Raw genomic sequence first — 20,499 nt, forward strand, 5'->3', positions numbered from 1 at the left:
GGTAAAAAAATACTCATATCATGTGATTCAGGCTATCTAAGCATGGGACACACAATAGAAGCACATTACAATAGAAGTGATCCATAATTGTTCAGTGGATATCACCCTATTTTTTCTTCACATAATTTGTGGAGGTAAACAGCAACAACAATGAATACATAAATAATAAATCACCACAGTTTATTCAGAAAAGGTGTTTTATTTAACAAGCAATGAGTGTCATTTCAATAAATAGCTGACAATAAATAGTAAAATAAATAACTGACAGTCTGTAAATAAGATTCTCAACTACATAGAAACATAAATAGAGTTCATTCAAATGGTATAGATTTGAGCGAAGTGTTTTTTAGGTTTTGGGATTGTAAAATGAAGTGATTCTCAAAGCTTCTGAAGATTTTTTTTTTTTCCATTGGTGGCTTAACGGTTCATTTAGTACATTCACCAGAGCTCATGTGTCCGATGGCTCGGTTGACCGTGATGCTGCGGACCTGGAAGCCCTTCAGAACTTTGCAGAGGTGAAGTCTGTGATCGAAGTTTCCTGAATCATCAGCAGAAGCCTTAAAACACACGCAAACACACACACACACACACACACACACACACACACACACACACACACACAATAAACATCTTCAGGTTTAGAATCAGACCAATGTGCCTCTTAGAAAATAATAACTTACCTTTTTGGAGGCTGAATTTGTGGGCTGAGACCCGGGGAAGCAGTTCTGTTGAGGACAAATATTCAACATTTCAGTTCAGTGGTACATGCGATGTGGCAAAAAATACCACGGCGGTTAACTTAAGTTACAGTGATTTAATTAAACTAAAGCTAGTGACCTCCATCAGCTCTTTTATGCTGTCAACGGTGGGCCTGAGTAGACCTTGGGGGTCCACCTCCGCAGCAAGAAAGCTGTAGTAATAGTGGAGATCCTCCTTAATGTTTTTCAGACAGGAAACCTGGACAAGTAAACAATAAAAATATCATTATCTACATTTATCAAGCAGCAACTGAGATGTGATGTGTTTCTTCTCTTAAGACGGCAGAGTCACACGTCACATATAAGTTGCTCTTGGCAGGTGGAATCCACCTTTTCATCTCTAATAGAAATTAGGAAAAGATCTTCTTCATAGTTCCAAACACTGAAGTTGTCACTGAATGTCAAAAAGTGAAAGTTTATGTAATTTGCAAGGAATTCAGAAAAAAAAAATATGGCAGTAAGCAAATCAAACTTGATACTGATGAGAAAGAACCACCCATTATATTTAGAGAACATTTAGATTTTTTTTTTCTCCATTGAAGTCACCAAATCTCTTTGTATTCTTTTTTTCCCCCTTTCTTTCCTCTTCTTTAACTTTAATTTCACACTGATTTTGTAGTTAAATTATTCAACATTAATATTTGAATGGAGATTTTTTTTTGGATGTTTGTATTTTTACCTTTTGTATACGGTTATAGTTCTCACATAAGCCTTTACAGGTTTCTACCACAGCCACACTGGAACTTTTTTTTTTTTTTTTAAACCTTTTACGTGTGAATTAAATTAAACTAAGAACTAAGAAGAAAGAAAGAAAACAACAAGAAATGTATTCAGAGCAGAACCGACCTGATCGAAGTCAGGCGCAGCGACTCCAATGCATGTGGTGCCCTGTGAGAAAACACAGAACAATGATCCGCAGCTGGCAGAGGGCAGCATGTTTGACTGTGTCAAAGCTGAACGGAGCGTGGAGCGGCTCGTACCTTTGGCGCACACGCGGATGCAGTCTGAGTCTCTGTGTTCACCTCCATAGACACCTGGCTGCAGTTGATTCCAATGAACAGGTCCCTCTGTGATGAAGGAAGAGGATTTTGTTTTATTATACTGTGTTTCCCAACGCAGGTTAAAAGATACGGTGCGGTTTAGTTTTGACAGCCTGCCTCGGTGAGCGTGTCAGCGATGTTCTCTCGGAGGGTTCGTGCAGAGGAAACGCAGGAACCCGTCAGTCTCCCGGCGGGCATGAGTGGCAGCGAGAAGCTCAGCTGCCAGACAGGACAAGAGAGCACCAGCAGCAGCAGTGCGGGAGTAAAAGCTGAAATTCAACAACAACAACAACAAAACAAGCAGAAGAAAAGTCAACGCGATGTCTCGCTAAAGCACGATGTTATTAATTTAATGTATTTTTTTTCTACTCACAAAGCTTGATGAGCGGCATCTTTGAAAAGACCGATTCCTTTGAGTGACTGTCTGACTGACTGTCTGCATCCTTAAGTACACCCAGATAAATGCTGGGATTTCCCTCACTGTGTATCTTCCAAAGTCACTTCTCACCCTCAAGTGAAAATGCAGACTCAAGTTTGTGTAATTTCTTTTTTTTCCCCACACGCCTACACACGGGATCGTAAAATGGGACTAAATGTAACAGTTAAAGCTTCATAAATATTGAGTTTTATGCAGATGGTGTCACGCTGATGACTGAAAACTGAAAGCACGTCACATGTTCATTTAATGTGTAATCCAGTGTCAATAAATTAGAAACCATGCGTAAAACTGAATGACTATCTTATGGGGATTATTAATCTATGATATTTTTCTAATTAAACATTTTTTATTTTGCGTTCTCCTTTAGATACGTCAAACTATTATACTAACAATAATGGCGTTTCATCTCTGAATGGTGTCCACCCCCCCCCCCCCCACACACACACACACACACACACACACACTCTTGAGTCGACCCCTTGTAGCTTGCGGTGATCCGTCTCACTATTCACTTCACTAATGTCAACAGAAGGGTGAGTGGAAGAGGAAACTAACTGCTTCCTCTCAGGCTTAATGATATTTAAAGAATGATATGCTCAGACACTGAGGGAAGGGTGGACTGGGTGGGTGGGTGGGGTGGAGTAAATCGAAATAGACATTGTTCACACACTTGAAATGTTTATTGTTGGATTTTTTTTAACAATCATTATAGAGTACATTTATCCATGAAGCATACGATAAAAAAAGAAAGTTAACTTTATGTTAAATGACATTCTTTTAAAAGTCTGAGGGTGAAAACAATGTAGGTGACAGTCAAGGTTGTGATCTCCATCCTGAGCTGCTAAAATAGATGCTTGGTCTAATTTATGCCTATTTGACTTTTTTTTTTTATTAAATTTTTAGTAAACAAAGCATAACAAAAATCACATTGCATATTTAGGTTTAGTTTTTGTTTTCGCCACACCTTAACACAAAATAATTGGAGCTTATATTCTCTCTCCCAGCTTTCACCTATTTAAAAAAAAAGAAATGGATTTCACAAATAATTGTATACTTTATAACTCTAAATGCATATTCAAAGCGGGAGGAAACTGAATAAGCAGCTAAAAATTACATCCAAATTAATGTCTTGGTGATCCTGCTGCGGCCTTTCAACACCAACGTGAAGCGAAGCTGCAAATCTGCACGGCCACAGATGCTGCCCGTTATGTTCTGCTTCAACGGCTTTGGTGGCTTCACAGTAAAATCCCCGCTCGAGTACGACGACGACGACACAGTGCCCAGTGAAAGGTGAGGACGTGTGGCTACATCACAACTCATCCTTCCTTCTTACAGGGACAAATATGGATCATTGTTCTTTTTGGTTTGTTTGTTTGTTTGTTTTTTCTGAGAAACCATTAATTTGTTCCCTCCAATCCAGCAGTTAAATATAATTTGCCAAATCATGAGGAACTGATTTAGGATTAGGGCTTGAATTGAGATGAGGATTCCCCCTTATTCTATGAAATATTTCATCATAAATCACGCTGGGGTGGAAGTGAAAAGCAGCACAAACTCAACTGTGTCCATAACGACTCATCTTCTGTCAGACGTCCTCCATACGGTTCAACATCCAGTGGTTCAATATATTATACGTGTGTTTGTGTAAATACTATACGGTGTCTCCAGAGACAGGTCAGCACAGATGGAGTTTTATTCATAACACGAGTGGTAATCCATGGAGCGGTATGTTGGATGTTCGTGCAGATGGTAGCGGGGAGTTCATTTAGAGCTGGCCTTCTCCGCCTGGTGCCGCTGATGGCTGTGAGCATGTCTGTCACAATAAAGACAAGAAAGTCTCATTAGGTCGAGGACAGAATATACAAAGGACACGTCTTAATATATGATAAGACGACAAAGTTGTCAAGACTTCTTTTTGGCGATCCGGACGGACAGAGGGTGAGCAGACAGGGATGCTCACCTGGTGAGATCCTCTATATCAACCAGCATGGCGTCCTGCTCCACGTGAAGTTCATCCCTCATGAGCAGCAACTGCACCAGCTCCTCATTCAGACCTGTGTGACATCACACCTTCACTTAGGTATCACTCAGTATGTAAATGAGGGGAATTTAAGATCATGAGCTATAGGAATAATCTAAAATGATGATAATTGGACTTTACATGAGGCTGATTATTAGCGCAACACATTGCCTTCCTCAGACCCCTCAGGGTAACCCGTAGCAACAATGAGCATGGATATACAGTATATCCTGATGTGCGTATTGCTCACTCTGAATCTGTGAGTGTAAGTCATTTGTGATGACTTGTAGCTGTCCAAGACTCATGTCCCTCATGTCTCCTCTCCTCAAATTCCTCTTCATCAATCCTTCGCTGATGTGGGGCAGGTGGGGAAGCTGTGAATACACGCACGCACGCACAATCACTGACAGAGCTATTGGATGTCAAAATGCGCAAATAGGTCCTGTATTTTTTCTTGGTCACACATTAACTCTGACTTTCACTTCTATGTCCTATGTAATGTTTGTGACGTGGTGAAAAATGCGTTTTCATGGAGGGAGGGAAAAAGATGTCCACACATGCACACAAATCCCCTAATCTGTCACTCATTAACTAACCAAATCGGCTACAGGTGAGCGTCTGTGCAGTTGGATTTGCCTCTCCACCTCCACCTGCATGCGGGCCATTGGTCTTGCCAGAGCCAACGCCACCCGGGCCTCCTCCTGTAGCCTCCGTTGAACGCGCCAGAACCCCCCACAGTCATCTAGTGGGTCTGAGTCCTCCTCCGCTGTGTCTCGATCTGACAACGAGGAGCTCTGCTTGCTCTGGAGAGGAAGTAGAGAAGGAAATTTCATGATATCACCGCCGAGGTGGTTCTCACATGATGTGATGATTTGACGAGAGGGACTGGACCACATAGGTTCTGCATACCACAGGGGACAGCGGTGTGTCTAAGCTGGTCTCTGTCCTGCTGTCCTCGGCATCGCTGTCTTTGTCACTGCTGCTGTCATTAACGAAACACACCTGCAGGTTTACGGCGCTCTGCAGCCTGACAGGAAGAAGACAGAGTGGAAAAACAGGAGTCAGTGAAAGAACTGATCCCATCTAAAGGTGATACATATGAAAGTTTATTGGCCAGCTAGTGCTCGTCGATCCCATCTGGACCTCAGGAGGTGACAGTGAGTCACCATGGCAACCATGCGGAGGGACTTCATCACGGTTGCTTGTATCAGGATCTCATTTACTATCACTACACAGAGCTTGTTACCGTAGGTGAGGTTCGGAAAGTAAACTGAGATTCGATGTGATCCGAAGGAGCTTTTTTAGAATAGAGGTGAGCACCCCAACCCCTCCTTAGGGTTAGGGGTTTAGTTAAGAAAATGAGTTAGAAGCTTGCTAGCAAAAATGCTGGGAAATGTGGTTCCAACATTACAGTGACAGTCTGGATGTACCTGTGAATGAGGTTCATTTAAAAAAGGTTTTCACAGTTTGGGGTAGAAGACTGTGAAAACCCAGAAGTAAACTCTAAGCAAGCGTCTGGTTCCCTCCTCTCAAAGTGTCGACTGGTTTCTTTGTTGTCCAACACAAATTGTGTCCAAAAATACCCGACTGGTGAATTTTGAGGCTTTTAAGTGTATTTCGAAAAAAAATGACAGCAGCTAACTGCTAGCAGCCGCTATAGATTTTGACGTGGGCGTGAAGCTGGTTGCTGTGATGCGGAATTCATGTTAGTACACCTAACAATTTAAATTGTGCTTCAAGAAACATTTAAGAGGTGTTCACTCATGCAAATGACAAAACCTTTTGTTCAACGCTGCATTTATTTCTGATCATAATTCAAATCCAATGTAAAATTCAAGTGGTTTATGGTCGATGGAGCCTGTAGCATTAGCAACTTCTGCGCTGGCCTACAAGATGACGTCATCCCTGGAGTCTCCATTTCTCAGCATAGGTGCCCAACTTTACTTTACCTGAGAATGAAAAACTGAGGTTTGTTTGTCTGCTCTGATGTCACAATCTGTGACTTAATCATTGAAAACTACAAGGAAACAAGTGAGGCAGCAGTTACATAGAAACCCCTGAAACCTCAGTGTTTCCATGAGCTGAGAACATCTAACCAATCCCATCATGATACTCTCGACTGAAAGAACCTCAAAGAAAACCAAGTTGCCTTCCCTCCCTCAATTGATAAAGCCTTTCTCATCTGGACATGATGGCGGTGGAGGTGGAATGTCCCCGACCCAAACCTCAGCAAATGCGAGTTCACCCCCTATTGGAGAACCGGTGAGTCCCATCCCAACAATCACAGCCGTGGCTTTAGATCAGGTATCACTTCTCCCTTAGAAGATGAAAGGCTGTGCTGCAGTTCCTCAAACAGCAGCTACTAGCATGGAGGCCACTGCTGGTAAAGGCCCCATCCAATGACAACATGGAGTTACCGTCGGGAGCTCTTTCCAAAAGGTCATGTTGGTGTTGTGGCTTTGGTTTATCAGTCTAATATGTGATGTCACGCAGCCGACGCTCGTGTGTAACGGTGGCGCGCAGCAAGCGAAAACCACATGCGTTTGAATACACTGCGCTTGCCATTTTTATTCACCATCCAGCGCCACCATCAAGTAATCTCTCCGAACATCTCAATATCTAACTTCTGTCTGACGTTTGTTCGAAGCATCTCTGAGGATTTCGAAACGCAGAGGTTAAATTATAGAACTATTAGTGATGAATGATGATGAATGAGTAATCGTTTTACACAACACAGCCCATCCCTTACAGGATTATTCAGAGGCATTTTCAGAGAAACACTTTCCAGTGCCAACATACTTATATAAATAGTAATAATACAACATACAGTACATAACTCCAATCCAACAGTTTAGTAGCCTCAACTTTTCAAATAAAAAAAAATAGAGTGAAGGAGGGCAAGAAAGAAGAGAGAATAGAGGGAAGAGACTTGGATGTTGTCAGCAAGACAAAGTGTTGCAATATACTACATGAATAACTTGTGATGTGTATATAAATAACATGCTAGAGCTTAGGAATGAAAGCAGGTTGTTATGGTCCATCCTTGCCTCTATGCATAAGTTTCATATTTCCGTCTGTTCCAGGCTTTATGGTTATAATTTGATCTTGCTAATGAAAGATTTTCAAATAAATATTTAACTATGCATCGCTATCCGGGGACAGACCTACATGTGATGGTATTTTATGAAAAAGTGTTTTTCTTAGATGGTCATAAAATGGATGATAGGATAGAAAATGAGTTTGGTCCTCCACTTCCCCTGGATCACAGCAGCCACATGGTCTTTGATCTGCTTCTGTTCCAACGTAGCGTCCTGTTTCAGTAAGAAGCGGTAATATCCCACAACGAAACTGAGCACACAGAGGTCGCTGGCTCTTAGATCGCACACAACATATTTTTCAAATTCTTACACAGATTTAAACTGAAAATATGCACGGAATTTTGGTTTCTCAATAGTTTCTTCCAAACATTTAGTTTTATGTTTTATCATGGCAAGTTCCTTGAACATCCCTTCATCCACCCTTGGCCTGTGGCTGTAGACATGCTCAAGCACATGCTCCTGGAGGTTTATCGTACTGCTCTTCCACCTAACTTCACAAGGTATACATCCCATGTCACCATTAACATCAAAGGAGCAAATTTATGAATTCTAAGAAAATATCTACTTGCCCTATTGTGCATGTTTATGCTTTTGTTCAAGGACCTGCATCCCCAGACTCCAGAGGAGTTATCCAGGATAGGACAGACACACGACTTGTATAACTGGGTGTGTGTGGCATTAACTATTTCTTAAGATCTTAGTTTTTCCAATAATACCACCTAGAGCTCTAGCTGCCAAATCTGCCAGCACTGACGTCCCATGTAAGAATGAAATACGTTCATCAAAGAAGAGTCCACGAGATTTATACTTTTTTCTTAATGCCAAAGGAGAATCGGTATTCACTACTTTTCCTACCGGCTTTTCTAAATTCCATAACCTCTGTCTTTCTTGAATGAATAGAAAGGCGCCATCTTTTACACCACCCGTCAGCACTGTAAGTAGTAATGGTAGTATCATTATGCTAAGAAACATCGAGTTACATTTTTTTCCTCCAATGTAAACAATAAACAATGAAAGTCTCACCAAATGACTAATGCTACTGGGGAATCTGGCAGTTTCTCTCTTGGCAGCTTGTCATTTAACAGAGGTTAACCACACACTCAGGCACACGCACACACACTTCATACATTTTCTATACGCATTATTCATATTGTGAATTGGTTATTGTACCATCAGTACACCATCAATTCCCATAGGCTATTTGTAAAAATAACTTAGCCTTTGAAGCCTTTCACTTTCATTCTGCATGTCATTCAGAGAGGTGACTCATGTTGTTGCCATGTCAACGAACACGCAGACCGATGAAGTAGAATTGCAGAACTCTATATGATACAGTTTATTGAGAAAAATACTTCTATCACTCACACCACCAAGCCACCAAACAAAAACAAACCATTTATCTCTCTGAACTGTGATTTATCAGTTTACACATCTTTATCTTGGATAAAATAGCTCCATCTCCCTGATGTAAAGATATTTTTTAAATAATTTTTGTCATTTTTCCTGACTGTACTAAACCACTGAGTTACCCAGAGAGAATTTACTGATACGAACAAACATGTGTTCCACATTCTGTGCATGCATTCATGTAGCTTACAGGGTTTAGATGTGCAGCAGTACAGGATGAAGTATTACGAGCTTCTTTTGGATTTTAAAGTGTACAAAATACATGTTACAAAAGTGACTTGTGACATGTAATTCGCATTTAATTATCTCCTCGGCTCCCGTCTGAGATGGAGTCTATAAAAAGATGAAACGCATCAGAAGCACAAACAGAAATATTGGCGTCGGCCTTCAAAGGAGCACATTGATCAAACCCGGACACATCTCACACACACACACACACACACACACACACACACACACACACACACACACACACACACACACACACACACACACAGGATTCAAACCCACCGGGAGGACGGGTCGTTCTTGCTGCAGCTGGTGAAGATGACTGGCTCGTCGTCATAGAAACTGCCAAGGGCGAGTTTCTGCCTGATGGACTCTCTCTCATTCCTCTGGGCCTGCCAGAAACCAAGAGAAACACATGAACATAAAGGGAATAGATAGAACCACCAAGGTCTGACTGACCAAAAGGGACAAAGTTATTAATATTGTCCAACTTTAATATCATATGGTGGATTTTTTTTTGCAGAATATTGATACACAATGCAGCTGTTTAAATGAGTTCAAAAAGCTATTAATCTCACAAATTATTGTTTCTCAAATGTCAGGTGGAAATCCAGTAAGATTATTTTACATGATTTTTCATATTTTAGCAGATATTAGCGTATATATCAAGATGAAAAAAAAATGTTTTCCTTTTTCTCATATCGCCCTGCCTTGCATGTGAGTAGAGTGTGTAGATTTTCTATTTAAAATGAAAACTATACAGGGCAACACGGTGGCGTAGTGGTCAGCACTGTTGCCTCACAGCAAGAAGGTTCCAGGTTTGAGTCCCAGCTCCATCACAGGATCTTTCTGTGTGAGTCTCCATGTTCTCCCTGTTCCTGTGCGGGTTCTCTCTGGTACTCCAGCTTCCTCCCACAGTCCAAAGACATCAAGAGGGGACGAGGCTGATTGATACTCTAAATTGACCGTAGGTGTGACTGTGAGTGTGAATGGTTGTCTGTCTCTATGTGTTGGCCCTGTGATGGACTGGTGACCCGTCCAGGGTGAACCCTGCCTCTCACACAAAGGCAGCTGGGATAGGCTCCAGCCCCCCCCCACCCCCCTAACAGGATAAACAGAAGAAAATGGATGGACGGATGGAAAACTAAACATGCTTGACTGGCAAAATTACAATAATATTTCAGGAAAAAGAGGGAGAAAGAAAAAAAGACAAAGAAGCACAAATATGGATTATGCAAACAAAGGTAGATGAAATTAGGTCACACGATTCAAATTCCTGGCTTACATAATGAGAGAATCCTGTTTTGTGTGTCACAGCATCATTCTCATGTAATCAATGGGGATATAAAAGCACCATTATAGAATCTTCATCATTAGAGGTTCTAAAATGTGTCCGTTTCAGATGTTCTAGTAGTTTCATGAAGGTGATGCACTAGTGACTAGGATGTACAATGATTTTCGCCCCCTGTAGGAGAAGAGTGGCATAGGAAACGCACAGAAGAATGATCAGGCAGATTCTGTCCTCAGTAGTTAGCACCCTTTGTCATTATGATGGGACAGGCTAGTTTTTTCCGGTCCGTATTCTTTAAAATGTGAGTATTTTTTCTCCTTTAATTTTTGTTATTCTTCCCTGTTGTCTTGTTCATTCACAGTCACCGCTTCCTTGTAGTGACACACACATCCACACACAGCCCAGTTCACCTGATTTGGCTTGTGAGTCTTAAATTCATTCTCAGAACAGAGAAGGAAACATTTTAAAAGAGGTGATTTTTCTATTTTGGCACAATGGCACAAGTATGTTTATACTGAGAGGTTGTGCCAAGCACCCCATGTCCTAAGGCTGTTCACTTGTGTGTGTGTGTGTATGTGTGTGTGTGTGTGTGTGTGTGTGTGTGTGTGTGCGTGCGTGCGTCAGAGGCACAAACAACCTAATAATAACATCCAAACTACGCTGTTTCCTCTATGTGTCAGCGTTCTCTCAGAACATTTAGAACCCACCTCTCTCTCTCTCACTCACACACACACACACACACACACACACACACACACACACACACACACACACACACACACACACACACACACACACACACGCTATTTTTGTGACACATCATTAGATGAATCTGTGATGTAAGATCATAAATCACAGTTGAGCGCCTTCACTCCCTCAACAAACCCTGTGCCTCCTCCTGCTCAATCAGCCGGATGTCTTCCCTAAACTAGGAGACTGTCTACACACACACACACACACACACACACACACACACACGCACACACACACACACACGCACGCACGCAAGCACACACACACACACACACACACACACACACACACACACACACACACACACGCCCCTAATTTACCAGGTCATAATAAGTGTATATTAACTATCACATATAGTGAACTAAATTAAGGATGTTATACCAAATCTACCCATTGAATTATTTAAAACTTTACTGCAGAGAGAGGCAGGCACGCATAGTATAAGATCACACCCCTCACAATGGCTGATTCATCTACAGCAGCGCCACCCATGATGGGTAACTATCACAGACACCTGAAAATCCACTCTCATATGCTACAACACCTCACAATGACACTCTAGTACAAACAAACATATCCACACACCTGGTAAATGCGTTTCTCCTGGTGCACCATCCTTCAGTGCATCGTTCTGAGCAGCAGCCCTACCCTTCTCTACACTGCAGTGAAGCCAGACCCAGGAGACCCTCATATACTGCAGCTCCGTGCAGGAGAGCGAGTGTGGGAGGGAGGAGGGAGGAGGGAGGGGATGAGGGGGGGAGTGGGAAGAGACGGAAGTGGAGGAGGGAGGGAAGAGATGGCTGCTCAGTGCTGCCACTGCTCTCCAGATCTGTTATCAGCTCCTCCATCTTCCTCATCCACTGTCTCCCTATTGCCTCCTGGTCATCTGTCTCTCAGTGAAAGGAACACATGGAACCTGCTAGAACGCTCAGTCCTGATAAGGCAAACCTGACCTTTAAAGATATATATATGTAAGAAAAAGGGCAGGTGATGGCTGTGCAGCATCACGGTGGACAACAAGGCCAAGCTGGTCTGATAAATGAGACTGCAGCACTGGAAAACAAAGCCATTACAGAGGCTGCTGCAGCTGATCAATAACAGCTCTCCTCATAAATGTCAGCATCATTCCACTCCGGTGTCTTCGTCTCAACCCAAAGCAGAGTGGTGCATTTTTAATTGGATACTATCTGTTTGTTTTGAGTCCAAAGGGGAATGAATCTCCTCCTACCTCATTCCGCATCACAGATTCATGTCTGATGAGCCGTTAAAGAGGGGCAAAGGGTGCACACGAGCGCGCGCGCACGGAAACACACAACATGCACATAAACATGCACATAAACACACACACACACACACACACACACACACACACTGTGTTACAGTGTGTCAGGATGATTAATCAAGATAACCCTCATCAGAGCAGTATTTCTCCTCCAATCATCAATGTAATAAATTACTACATTTGCACACAACGCGGTCGTCTGCCCTGGTCATACTCCTTGTTTATACAGTTAAATCCAGCAATAAACCCTTCAAGATTTTTATATTTGCTTTTTATTTGTTAAGTCTGAGAAAGTGATTTGTTGTTTAAAGATGGAATTTGTGGAGCTGTACTGGGTCACACTGATGTGGTATTTGTCAGCTGTGATTCATGTACACTGGAGGATTTAAGGGAATACAGTATTTATGCCATTTTAGTTTTTCATTCAAGTTTACCCACACATTTGGCAACTGATGCAGCCTATCCTACAGAGTCGCTTGTATCGGTTAAATCGTGCAATTCAAATATCCTGTTCAGTGTAAAAAAATGTAGTATGTACAAAAGATATCTCCTTATATTCTTGATTCTCTATTTTTTCTTTCTTCTTTTTTTTTTTTACAGTGGAATGGAGCACTGCAATCCAGCAGGGATTAATAAAGGATTTCTGATTCTGATTCTACATCAAGAAATGATACTTTTTATTTTCTTTTTTGAAATTTTCACTCAAGATGTTTATTACTTTGAAAAGTCTGTGGTTCCAAGAGAACCCTTCTATTAATCTTGACCTGCTCTGTTTCTCATGGTTGGAGGATGTAGTGGAATTTAACAAAATGAACTGGGGGGGGGGGGGTGGTTAAGTGTGTGCATGGCCCAAATAGAAAGACAAAGATTTACTCACGGAGATGCTGGACAGTCTGGTCCGTCCTCCACTGTAACAGTCTTGGAGCTCCTCAGCCCAACTACGACTATTTACCATGCAACCTCTTTCTCCTTTCTCATGCTGCAAGTGACAGCTGCCATCGTTGGCAAAGTCCATCCACCAAAGGCCTGTTGTGGCTTTCCTCATAAATACTTCTTCCATGTCCACATCATAGTCATCCTCCATCCTGATGGACTGTGAGGAGTGGATGAAGCTCAGGACCGGCTGGGAATACGGCCAGAGATGCGAGGCTATTCAGGTGCAGGGAACGAATCTTGAACTCAGGCTCTATCAAGTCTTTGTTTCCTGTGATAAATAACAAATTTGCATCATAACAGATTTTCATTCAACAATCTTGTCATTTAATGAACATTTAGAGGATCCATTCCAACATTAGAGAAAGTGTGGAAGATGAATCGTAAACATCTTAAATCCTAAATATGTTCAAAAAGGTACAACAAAAAATAAATCCACCACTCACCTTCAACAGATATTCAATCATTTCATGCGATTGTTAAAACAAGAATTCAAATTCTGCATTTAAGAAAAACCCTGCGTGAAAGGAGTGCTGTTTCCTCCATGCAGGACAGATGACCGCCCAGCAATAGATTTCAGGATGCGCCTCTTCTACATAGTTCCAGGTTTTAAGGGTGGGGGGGTGGAGGGCCTGGTGCCCTGTGAAATCCACTCTCCTGACACTGAAGAACTGTAGTAAATGAAACAAACGCACATCCCTGCTTCCAAAGAGACACGTCTCTCTGTTGTCACGTGTAGCTTAGCTTCAGTGATGTGTGTGTTTATCATCGCAGGGCGCCCAGAGGAGAGAGAGCCATGTGGAAATATATAGGAACAGACAGAATGGGGTGTGCACTTTTGCACTGTAAAAATAGAACAGTTTCACAGAAATGTTTATTTTCCCCCATATATATATATATATATATAAAGGTATTTTCCTGCACACTCGTGCTGAAAAGATGCTCCCTGCAACTCAGATTAGTTCATCTTAGGTTAAAAAAAAAATCTATTCAAGTCTTGGATAATGAATTGAATAGTTCAAAAAGTGGAAATTTATTCGTTATGTGCTCACATGCAGATGGAAAGTCAGGTGACGTTTTTTAGTCCATAAAACACTGGAGATTCACTGGAAAATGGAATTGCCAAAACCTCAAACTGAAGTGAATGGAGACCAATTTTAGACATGACTTTTTATGCTTCAAGACTGTAGTTTTGGACATTTCTCCAGTATGTAGAGCAACATTGTATCACTTATTAGCCTTAGTTTCAAGAGATCTCAATTCTGCACCACATTGCCACTCATACTACCCTTAAAAAAAAAAAAACAAAAAAAAAAAACCCGCAACCATAGTATAGAGGTTTTGTTTTTTTTCTGCTGCATATTTAGGGACCTTCTACATAAGGTGTCTAAGCCCTGCTTTGTAGCAACCCCAAACCTTGACTTTAGATTTCCAGCAACATTTGCAACTGCAAGACAGTCTCAAGATTGATAGCATCTGCTGAGTGCAGCATGCAAGTTTTTCTACTAATCATTAACTGGCACTATTACACTGGTGACAGAACAAATTCAGATGGGTTAAAGTAAAAATACATTTTTATTGAATACCAAGTTGTTGGACATCAAACCCTGAAAGAGAGCATGACAGTTTAGAAACAGTACCGTCGTCATGTGAGAAACTTTAAAGGAGATCCTCACCATTTACAGTCACGCCTGCTCTTGTTGGAAATCCATCCAATCAAAATCATTTTGACCCAGTGACTGAAACCAGCCAGGTTCAAAGTAGTAGAAGCCTGGATACTGGTGTGCACGAGGTTCTTGCTCAGGTCTGTAGTCAGTTTCAGGCATGAATTTCCAGTCATCCAGGATATCGCCAGCCTTGTAGGAGACCGATGGAACAAAAGGTTTCTTGTCGTATGGGACAAAGGAACTCTGGCCAGTAGGGATGTCGGGACTCGTGTTTGGGGAGCTGCTGGGTGTCGTCGTACGTTTACATGCTTTCGTTGTTGATGGAGTAGTAGTAGGAGACGTTGCACTAGAGCTAGACGCAGAAGTGGGACTAGAGCTAGAAGCAGTAGACGCAGAAGTGGGACTAGAGCTAGAAGCAGTAGACGCAGAAGTGGGACTAGAGCTAGAAGCAGTAGACGCAGAAGTGGGACTAGAGCTAGAAGCAGTAGTGGTTGTGCTTGCACTGGAAACAGTTGTTGGTTTTGCTGTAGAACTTGTAGTTTCACCTGGTTTAGTAGATATGGGGGCTTGAGTAGTTTGGGACGATGGGAGCATTCCATAGAAATATTGGATGATTGGATAGTAGTAATTTCCAGAACCATCAGGTGTTTCTACCACTTGTCCTGGTGGGTAGTAAAAGAAATAGGGGTGTTGTGTTTTGGGAGTGTTTGTGGTAGAAGCAGTTGTAGTTGTTCCGGTGGTGGAAGGGGTGGTGGTGGTACTTGTGCTTACTGGAGTCACAGGAGGCAGGAAGTACGTGTAATAAGAGTAGGGATAGGCAGAATACCAAGGATCGTAATGATAATGAGGATGATCGTGAGGAACGACTGTTGCAGGATTCTCTGTAGTCGTCTCAGGCGGAGTTGTAGTTGAAGGCTCATCTTGGGTTGGTGCAGGAGTTGTCAAGTACATGTAGTAGAGGTAGTTCTCTTGCAGCCATTTGGTATACTCTTCATTCATTGAGGGTAGGGGGTAGTTCACATAGGAATGCTGATTGTTTGGATCATTCATGAGTTTGCTGATTGTATGCCTTTTCTGGCGGTTCACATTCTTGGACCCATGAAGGAACGCATATTGCCAGAGCTCTAGAGGAGGCTTAGGGGAAGTTGAAGCAGCTGTTGAGTCAGGTGTCAAGGGGCAGGTGAATTTGACTGGATTCTCCCGCCAACTCATGGGCAATATGTAGTTCCCACCCTGCAAAAGGAGATTGAACTAATGAGCCCTGAAGAAACTAATAAACTTTGGATTAATCTAGACATGACATGTCTTTCAAAGTCACTAAAAAATTCCAGATAAGTACATTGAAAAGTTGATTGCAAAGTCAAAATCCAGTTAACATAACCCCAAGTCAGGTTGTTAACACAATTCCAGTTAAAATGTTCTGTTCAGTCAAAAGCAGAAACATACCTCTTGGATCACATTACAGCCATCATAGGGAACCACCAAAACAAGTTCTGCTGCATTCTGACTCAACAAGTGGCCACAATGTGGAGGCACCTGGCTCAACGGTAGAACACGCCCTTTGCCTGAGACAGGGAGAAGAGACTGGTATTGCAAGAACCCCTCTTTGTGCTTCCAGAGTCAACATGCATTAGGTTTGCACCATACCCATGTCCAGCTGTAAGGCAGCAGCTCCATGTCCCATAGCCTCCACTTTCATCTGGTTAAGGCCACAGTGCAACAAAGGGCTCAAGCTTCTCCATGCCACTTCATGTCCCAAGACCTCCTCTTGCTCTGATTCCTGTTCAGACATCCCTGAGGGAATAAAGAGTTTAGCAATTGGATTGTCAACAGTGTTTGCTACATCTGATTAGGTACTTTTACAGGAAATCTTACCTGAACCGCTGCCATCAAACTGATCCAAGTCAGTCTGCAGCAGCTCTTCATTTCCAGTGTCCGCAGGAGACTTCACATTAAATTCTTTCCCTTTAAAGAGAATTCTCCCGGTCCTTACTCCCACCTCTGTGGCCTCATTAGCTTCCTTTTTCTGTTTAAGTCTTTCACCCAGCCCTCGCCAGCTAAAACAGCTTAAACAATGGACTAAAGAGCACAGGAGCAATACAGCCACCACAGAGCTCTGCCTCCTTTGACCCTCCCCAGTCATAATGGAGCTGCACACATGTGGCAGGTAAGAAGGACTTGGCTTTAAACAGAACTAATAAATCGAAAGTTTTAATACTGAGCTCTCCTGGTTTCAATCAGCGGACCAATCAGGTGACCTTTCAGTAAAAGCTTGCACCTGTGTTGATTGAGGTCACACCAGGTGGGCTTGTTAAGGGCCTTTGACATCAGAGTCCATGTTCTTCAGTGTCAGGTGTTTATCTTTTTGTGAAAAATGACACATTTCTGGTTTCAGTTTTTTGCCAATAATTTTTTTCTGAAACTAAAGCCAATAAATTGTGGCAGCTTTTGTGTTCTTTGAATCATTTTGCCTGAATTGTAATTAGATATTAAAGTAAATATTTATATAGGTGCTCTTCTCAAACTTTAGCCCATAGGTGTTATGTAGTTCTTTGGATCCCAACTTTTCAGCATTGAAGATCTCAGGGGTGTACAAGGCTTTGTCTGGTCTGAGGTTTAAATCAAGAAAAACATACACCAACTGGGAATTTTCTTGTACAAAGTCTACCAAACAATCTACAGTTTTTGCTAGCGCTTCATGAAGAGCCTTTCAAGATCAGTTTCCTCATGAAAGAAAAAAAAAAGTAAGATCCTTGCATTCTCCTGAAAGAACCTTAGTTTTGCCAAGAAGAGATGTCTCATTTACCCACCAAAATGTATTTTTGCTCAGTTTTGTACCCACAATGGTCTCATCCAAGTCCACACTAACTCACGCCATTTTACAGTTTAGTCCGAGCATGATTCCTTATAAAAAGGTAGCCACAGAAAACCTGTGACAGATTTTTGGACCATTTTGGGATTTGAGTTAATTTGAGCCAAATAAAGTATAAGCTCACTTGCTGCAGCAGCCATAATGAAGTTTTCCTACAAACCTTGGACTTTTTGCAGTGTGGCGTTTTGTTTTAGTTGGTGGGGACAGCTGGTTGAATGAGTGAGGGTCATGCTACACTGGAACTCTGTTTTTCAACCACTGTCTTAAAGTGGAAGCTACTGCCTTTTACTGAGAGTGACTTAATCCAGAATATAAATTACAAGTGGAATTGTGGTTCCTATAACCTTTGAGTCCGTGCTTTTAGCCAAGTTTTGTAATTTGTTGTACATACAAGATGCCACACCAGAACAAAGTCAGGTAGCATGTATTTGAGTAGAGAAAGCACAACTGTTCTGTGCAATTCAAATCCAACATATTAAGTGTTCTTTCAACCTTTAGAAAGAGGCACCTTTGTCGTGATTCACTAATCTGTAAAAACCACCACATTAACAGCAAGAACTGCAAATGACACAATTTTAACTTAAATGTTTAATCCATATGCTGCAGGAAGTTAGCCTTTATGTGCATGATAACCATGGGGATAAGGCAGGATGTGGAAGTGTGGATGGTTATGAGACGCCGCAGGTTTCTCAGTTGTAGTAGTGGTGGTGGTGGCTGCGGTCGTCACCACCTCAGGTTTCTGCAAGGGAAAATATAATTGATGCAGGGGATGCTGAGAGAAGAGTGGATGACCAGGTGGAGGAATGGGAATAAATTGCATCTGGGGGTTGGCTGCTGTAGTTTTGGGTTTAGCCGTTGTAGTCGTTTGTGGAGGTCCATGAAAGACCCAGGGCATCTGAGGGATGTACATCAGTGGGAGGGGACGCTGAACATCTGCTGGCTCTGTAGTAGTGGTGGTGGTCTTTGTTGTTGGCGCTGCTGTTGTGAAGGGGTGGTAGAACTGGGGAGGGAAGTAGGAAATAGGGATTGGGATTTTAGGGACCTGATGAGCAGGCGTTTCTGGTTTCTTTGTTGTAGTCGTCTCTGAACTAGAGGTTGGCTTAGTAGTATAAGGGTTGAAATGAGGTGGCAAGAAAAAGTAAGGGGGAATCTTTGGATGTGATGGGGTCTTTGAGCTGGATGTCGAGGGGGTAGTAGTTGGTGTAGTTGTCTGAGCTGAAGTTGGGGACGCAGGTGCTGGAGACATGGGGCACAGTAGGGACACTGGAGCCCCCAGCCAACGCATAGGAAGCATATAATTTCCACCCTAGGGGGGAAAAAAAAGTTACACAAGCAGAGTCATTTTAGTTACCAGTGTTACTGATTGAACACCACATCAGTTACCTCTTGAACTACATTGCAGCCATGATAGGGAACCGCCATGAGTAGTGCAAGGGAGTTCCTCTGCATGTTGTAGCCACATGTTGGAGGGACTTGAGACAACAGCATTGGGGTTCCATTTGCTGTAATGAAATTTGCAACAGGTTAAGCCATCTTTGAATGATAAGGCTTCCACACAGGGAGAAGCACATTGGCTCATTAGAGATTAAAGCAAAACTTGTGTTTCAGTGTTTTAAGTGAGTTGTACACGTTGGCTTTGTTGCCCCACCTTGATCCACTGTAAATTGAGAGGCTCCTGTTCCAATTGCTTTGAACCTCATCTGCTCTCCATTACACTGCAGTGAAGTTCCCATGTTTCTCCATGCAGCTTCTTGAGGGTGGGCATACGGGACCCATGGCAAGCCTGGGAATCACATTTAACAAATGCAGTTATATGCAGTTAAGAGATTTCATCAATTTTTAAGTGATTGCTTTTAAAATCCAAGCCAGAAGCTGTGAATTTTAACTTACCTGCGTAGTCTGCTTGGTAAGCGGCATCATCCTCTGCAGTGGAGTTCCGGGTCTCATCTAGGACTTGGGACTCAAGCCTTGATCCTCTATCAAGAACTCGCCCAAACACAATCTTTCCTTCTGTGACTGGTGTCACAGCATCAACAGCATTTTTCCGTCCGTACGCTTTCTTTAGCCGTAAACAGTCTATTGATTGCGTCAAATAACATGTCGAAATAAGAGCTGTCATCAAGTAAAAAGCCACACATTTCCTCTTTCCTCTGCCCATCATTGTGCTTTGTGTGAGACTTGTGGAAGCGGTACAAGCTGTGACTTGTCTTGGCCACAGCTATTTGTCTTGACGGTGGGTGCAGCAACAACCAATCGAATGGCAGCTCTAATCAATCTGTACTGGTTCCACCTGTGAGGTCAGAGTTCCTCTCCACAAGCTTTATTGTAGCTGAACTTTGTGTCTTTTTCAAACTGATGCTATTAGTCGATGCCTGATCAATATGGGTCTAAATCCTGATGTCTCTTTCTAACTGACCACTAATCTGATATAAATTACTATATTGTGGGACGTTCATAAAATATTGGCAAAAAAGAGACATACTTTTCTACACAATAAAACTAAATGAGGGCACGGTAGTGCAGTGGTTAGCGCTGTTACCTCACAGCAAGAAGGTTCTGGGTTCGCGTCCCTGTTCCTGTGTGGGTTCTCTCTGGTACTCCAGCTTCCTCCCAAACACATCAAGAGGGAATGAAGTTAATCCATACTCTAAATTGCATATGAGTGTGAGATGGACCCTTAACAGGATAAACAGTAGAAAATGGATGGAATG

The 20,499-nt window shown here is 42.3% G+C and overlaps 3 protein-coding genes across 3 annotated transcripts; all 3 read right to left on the reverse strand.

Moving 5' to 3' along the window:
• Window positions 1–197: 197 nt before the first annotated feature.
• On the reverse strand, window positions 198–2,339 carry LOC147261543 (uncharacterized). Its single transcript, XM_086204964.1, has 7 exons — window positions 2,172–2,339; window positions 1,916–2,067; window positions 1,739–1,825; window positions 1,605–1,646; window positions 838–957; window positions 681–725; window positions 198–557 (listed from the first exon to the last, which is right to left on the reverse strand). The coding sequence occupies exons 1-7, from the start codon at window positions 2,188–2,190 to the stop codon at window positions 426–428; spliced, it is 597 nt and encodes a 198-aa protein (XP_086061090.1). The 5' UTR covers window positions 2,191–2,339; the 3' UTR covers window positions 198–425.
• Window positions 2,340–2,901: 562 nt separating this feature from the next.
• On the reverse strand, window positions 2,902–11,757 carry LOC147261544 (schwannomin-interacting protein 1). Its single transcript, XM_086204965.1, has 7 exons — window positions 11,620–11,757; window positions 9,273–9,382; window positions 5,167–5,284; window positions 4,854–5,060; window positions 4,508–4,631; window positions 4,198–4,291; window positions 2,902–4,050 (listed from the first exon to the last, which is right to left on the reverse strand). Exons 1-7 carry the CDS (start codon window positions 11,647–11,649, stop codon window positions 3,999–4,001), a joined length of 735 nt encoding a protein of 244 aa, XP_086061091.1. The 5' UTR covers window positions 11,650–11,757; the 3' UTR covers window positions 2,902–3,998.
• A 3,048-nt stretch (window positions 11,758–14,805) lies between these two features.
• LOC147261545 (uncharacterized) lies at window positions 14,806–19,995 on the reverse strand. The gene is made up of 9 exons (XM_086205084.1): window positions 19,679–19,995; window positions 19,437–19,571; window positions 19,172–19,290; window positions 18,414–19,094; window positions 16,792–17,110; window positions 16,564–16,710; window positions 16,363–16,481; window positions 14,926–16,149; window positions 14,806–14,856 (listed from the first exon to the last, which is right to left on the reverse strand). Exons 1-8 carry the CDS (start codon window positions 19,947–19,949, stop codon window positions 14,935–14,937), a joined length of 3,006 nt encoding a protein of 1,001 aa, XP_086061210.1. The 5' UTR covers window positions 19,950–19,995; the 3' UTR covers window positions 14,806–14,856; window positions 14,926–14,934.
• Between the last annotated feature and the right edge of the window lie 504 nt (window positions 19,996–20,499).

This window comes from Aulostomus chinensis, chromosome 5 (assembly GCF_037954235.1).
Source record: "Aulostomus chinensis isolate RoL2024-O1b breed Wild chromosome 5, RoL_Achi_v1.0, whole genome shotgun sequence".
NCBI classification, from domain to species: domain Eukaryota; kingdom Metazoa; phylum Chordata; class Actinopteri; order Syngnathiformes; family Aulostomidae; genus Aulostomus; species Aulostomus chinensis.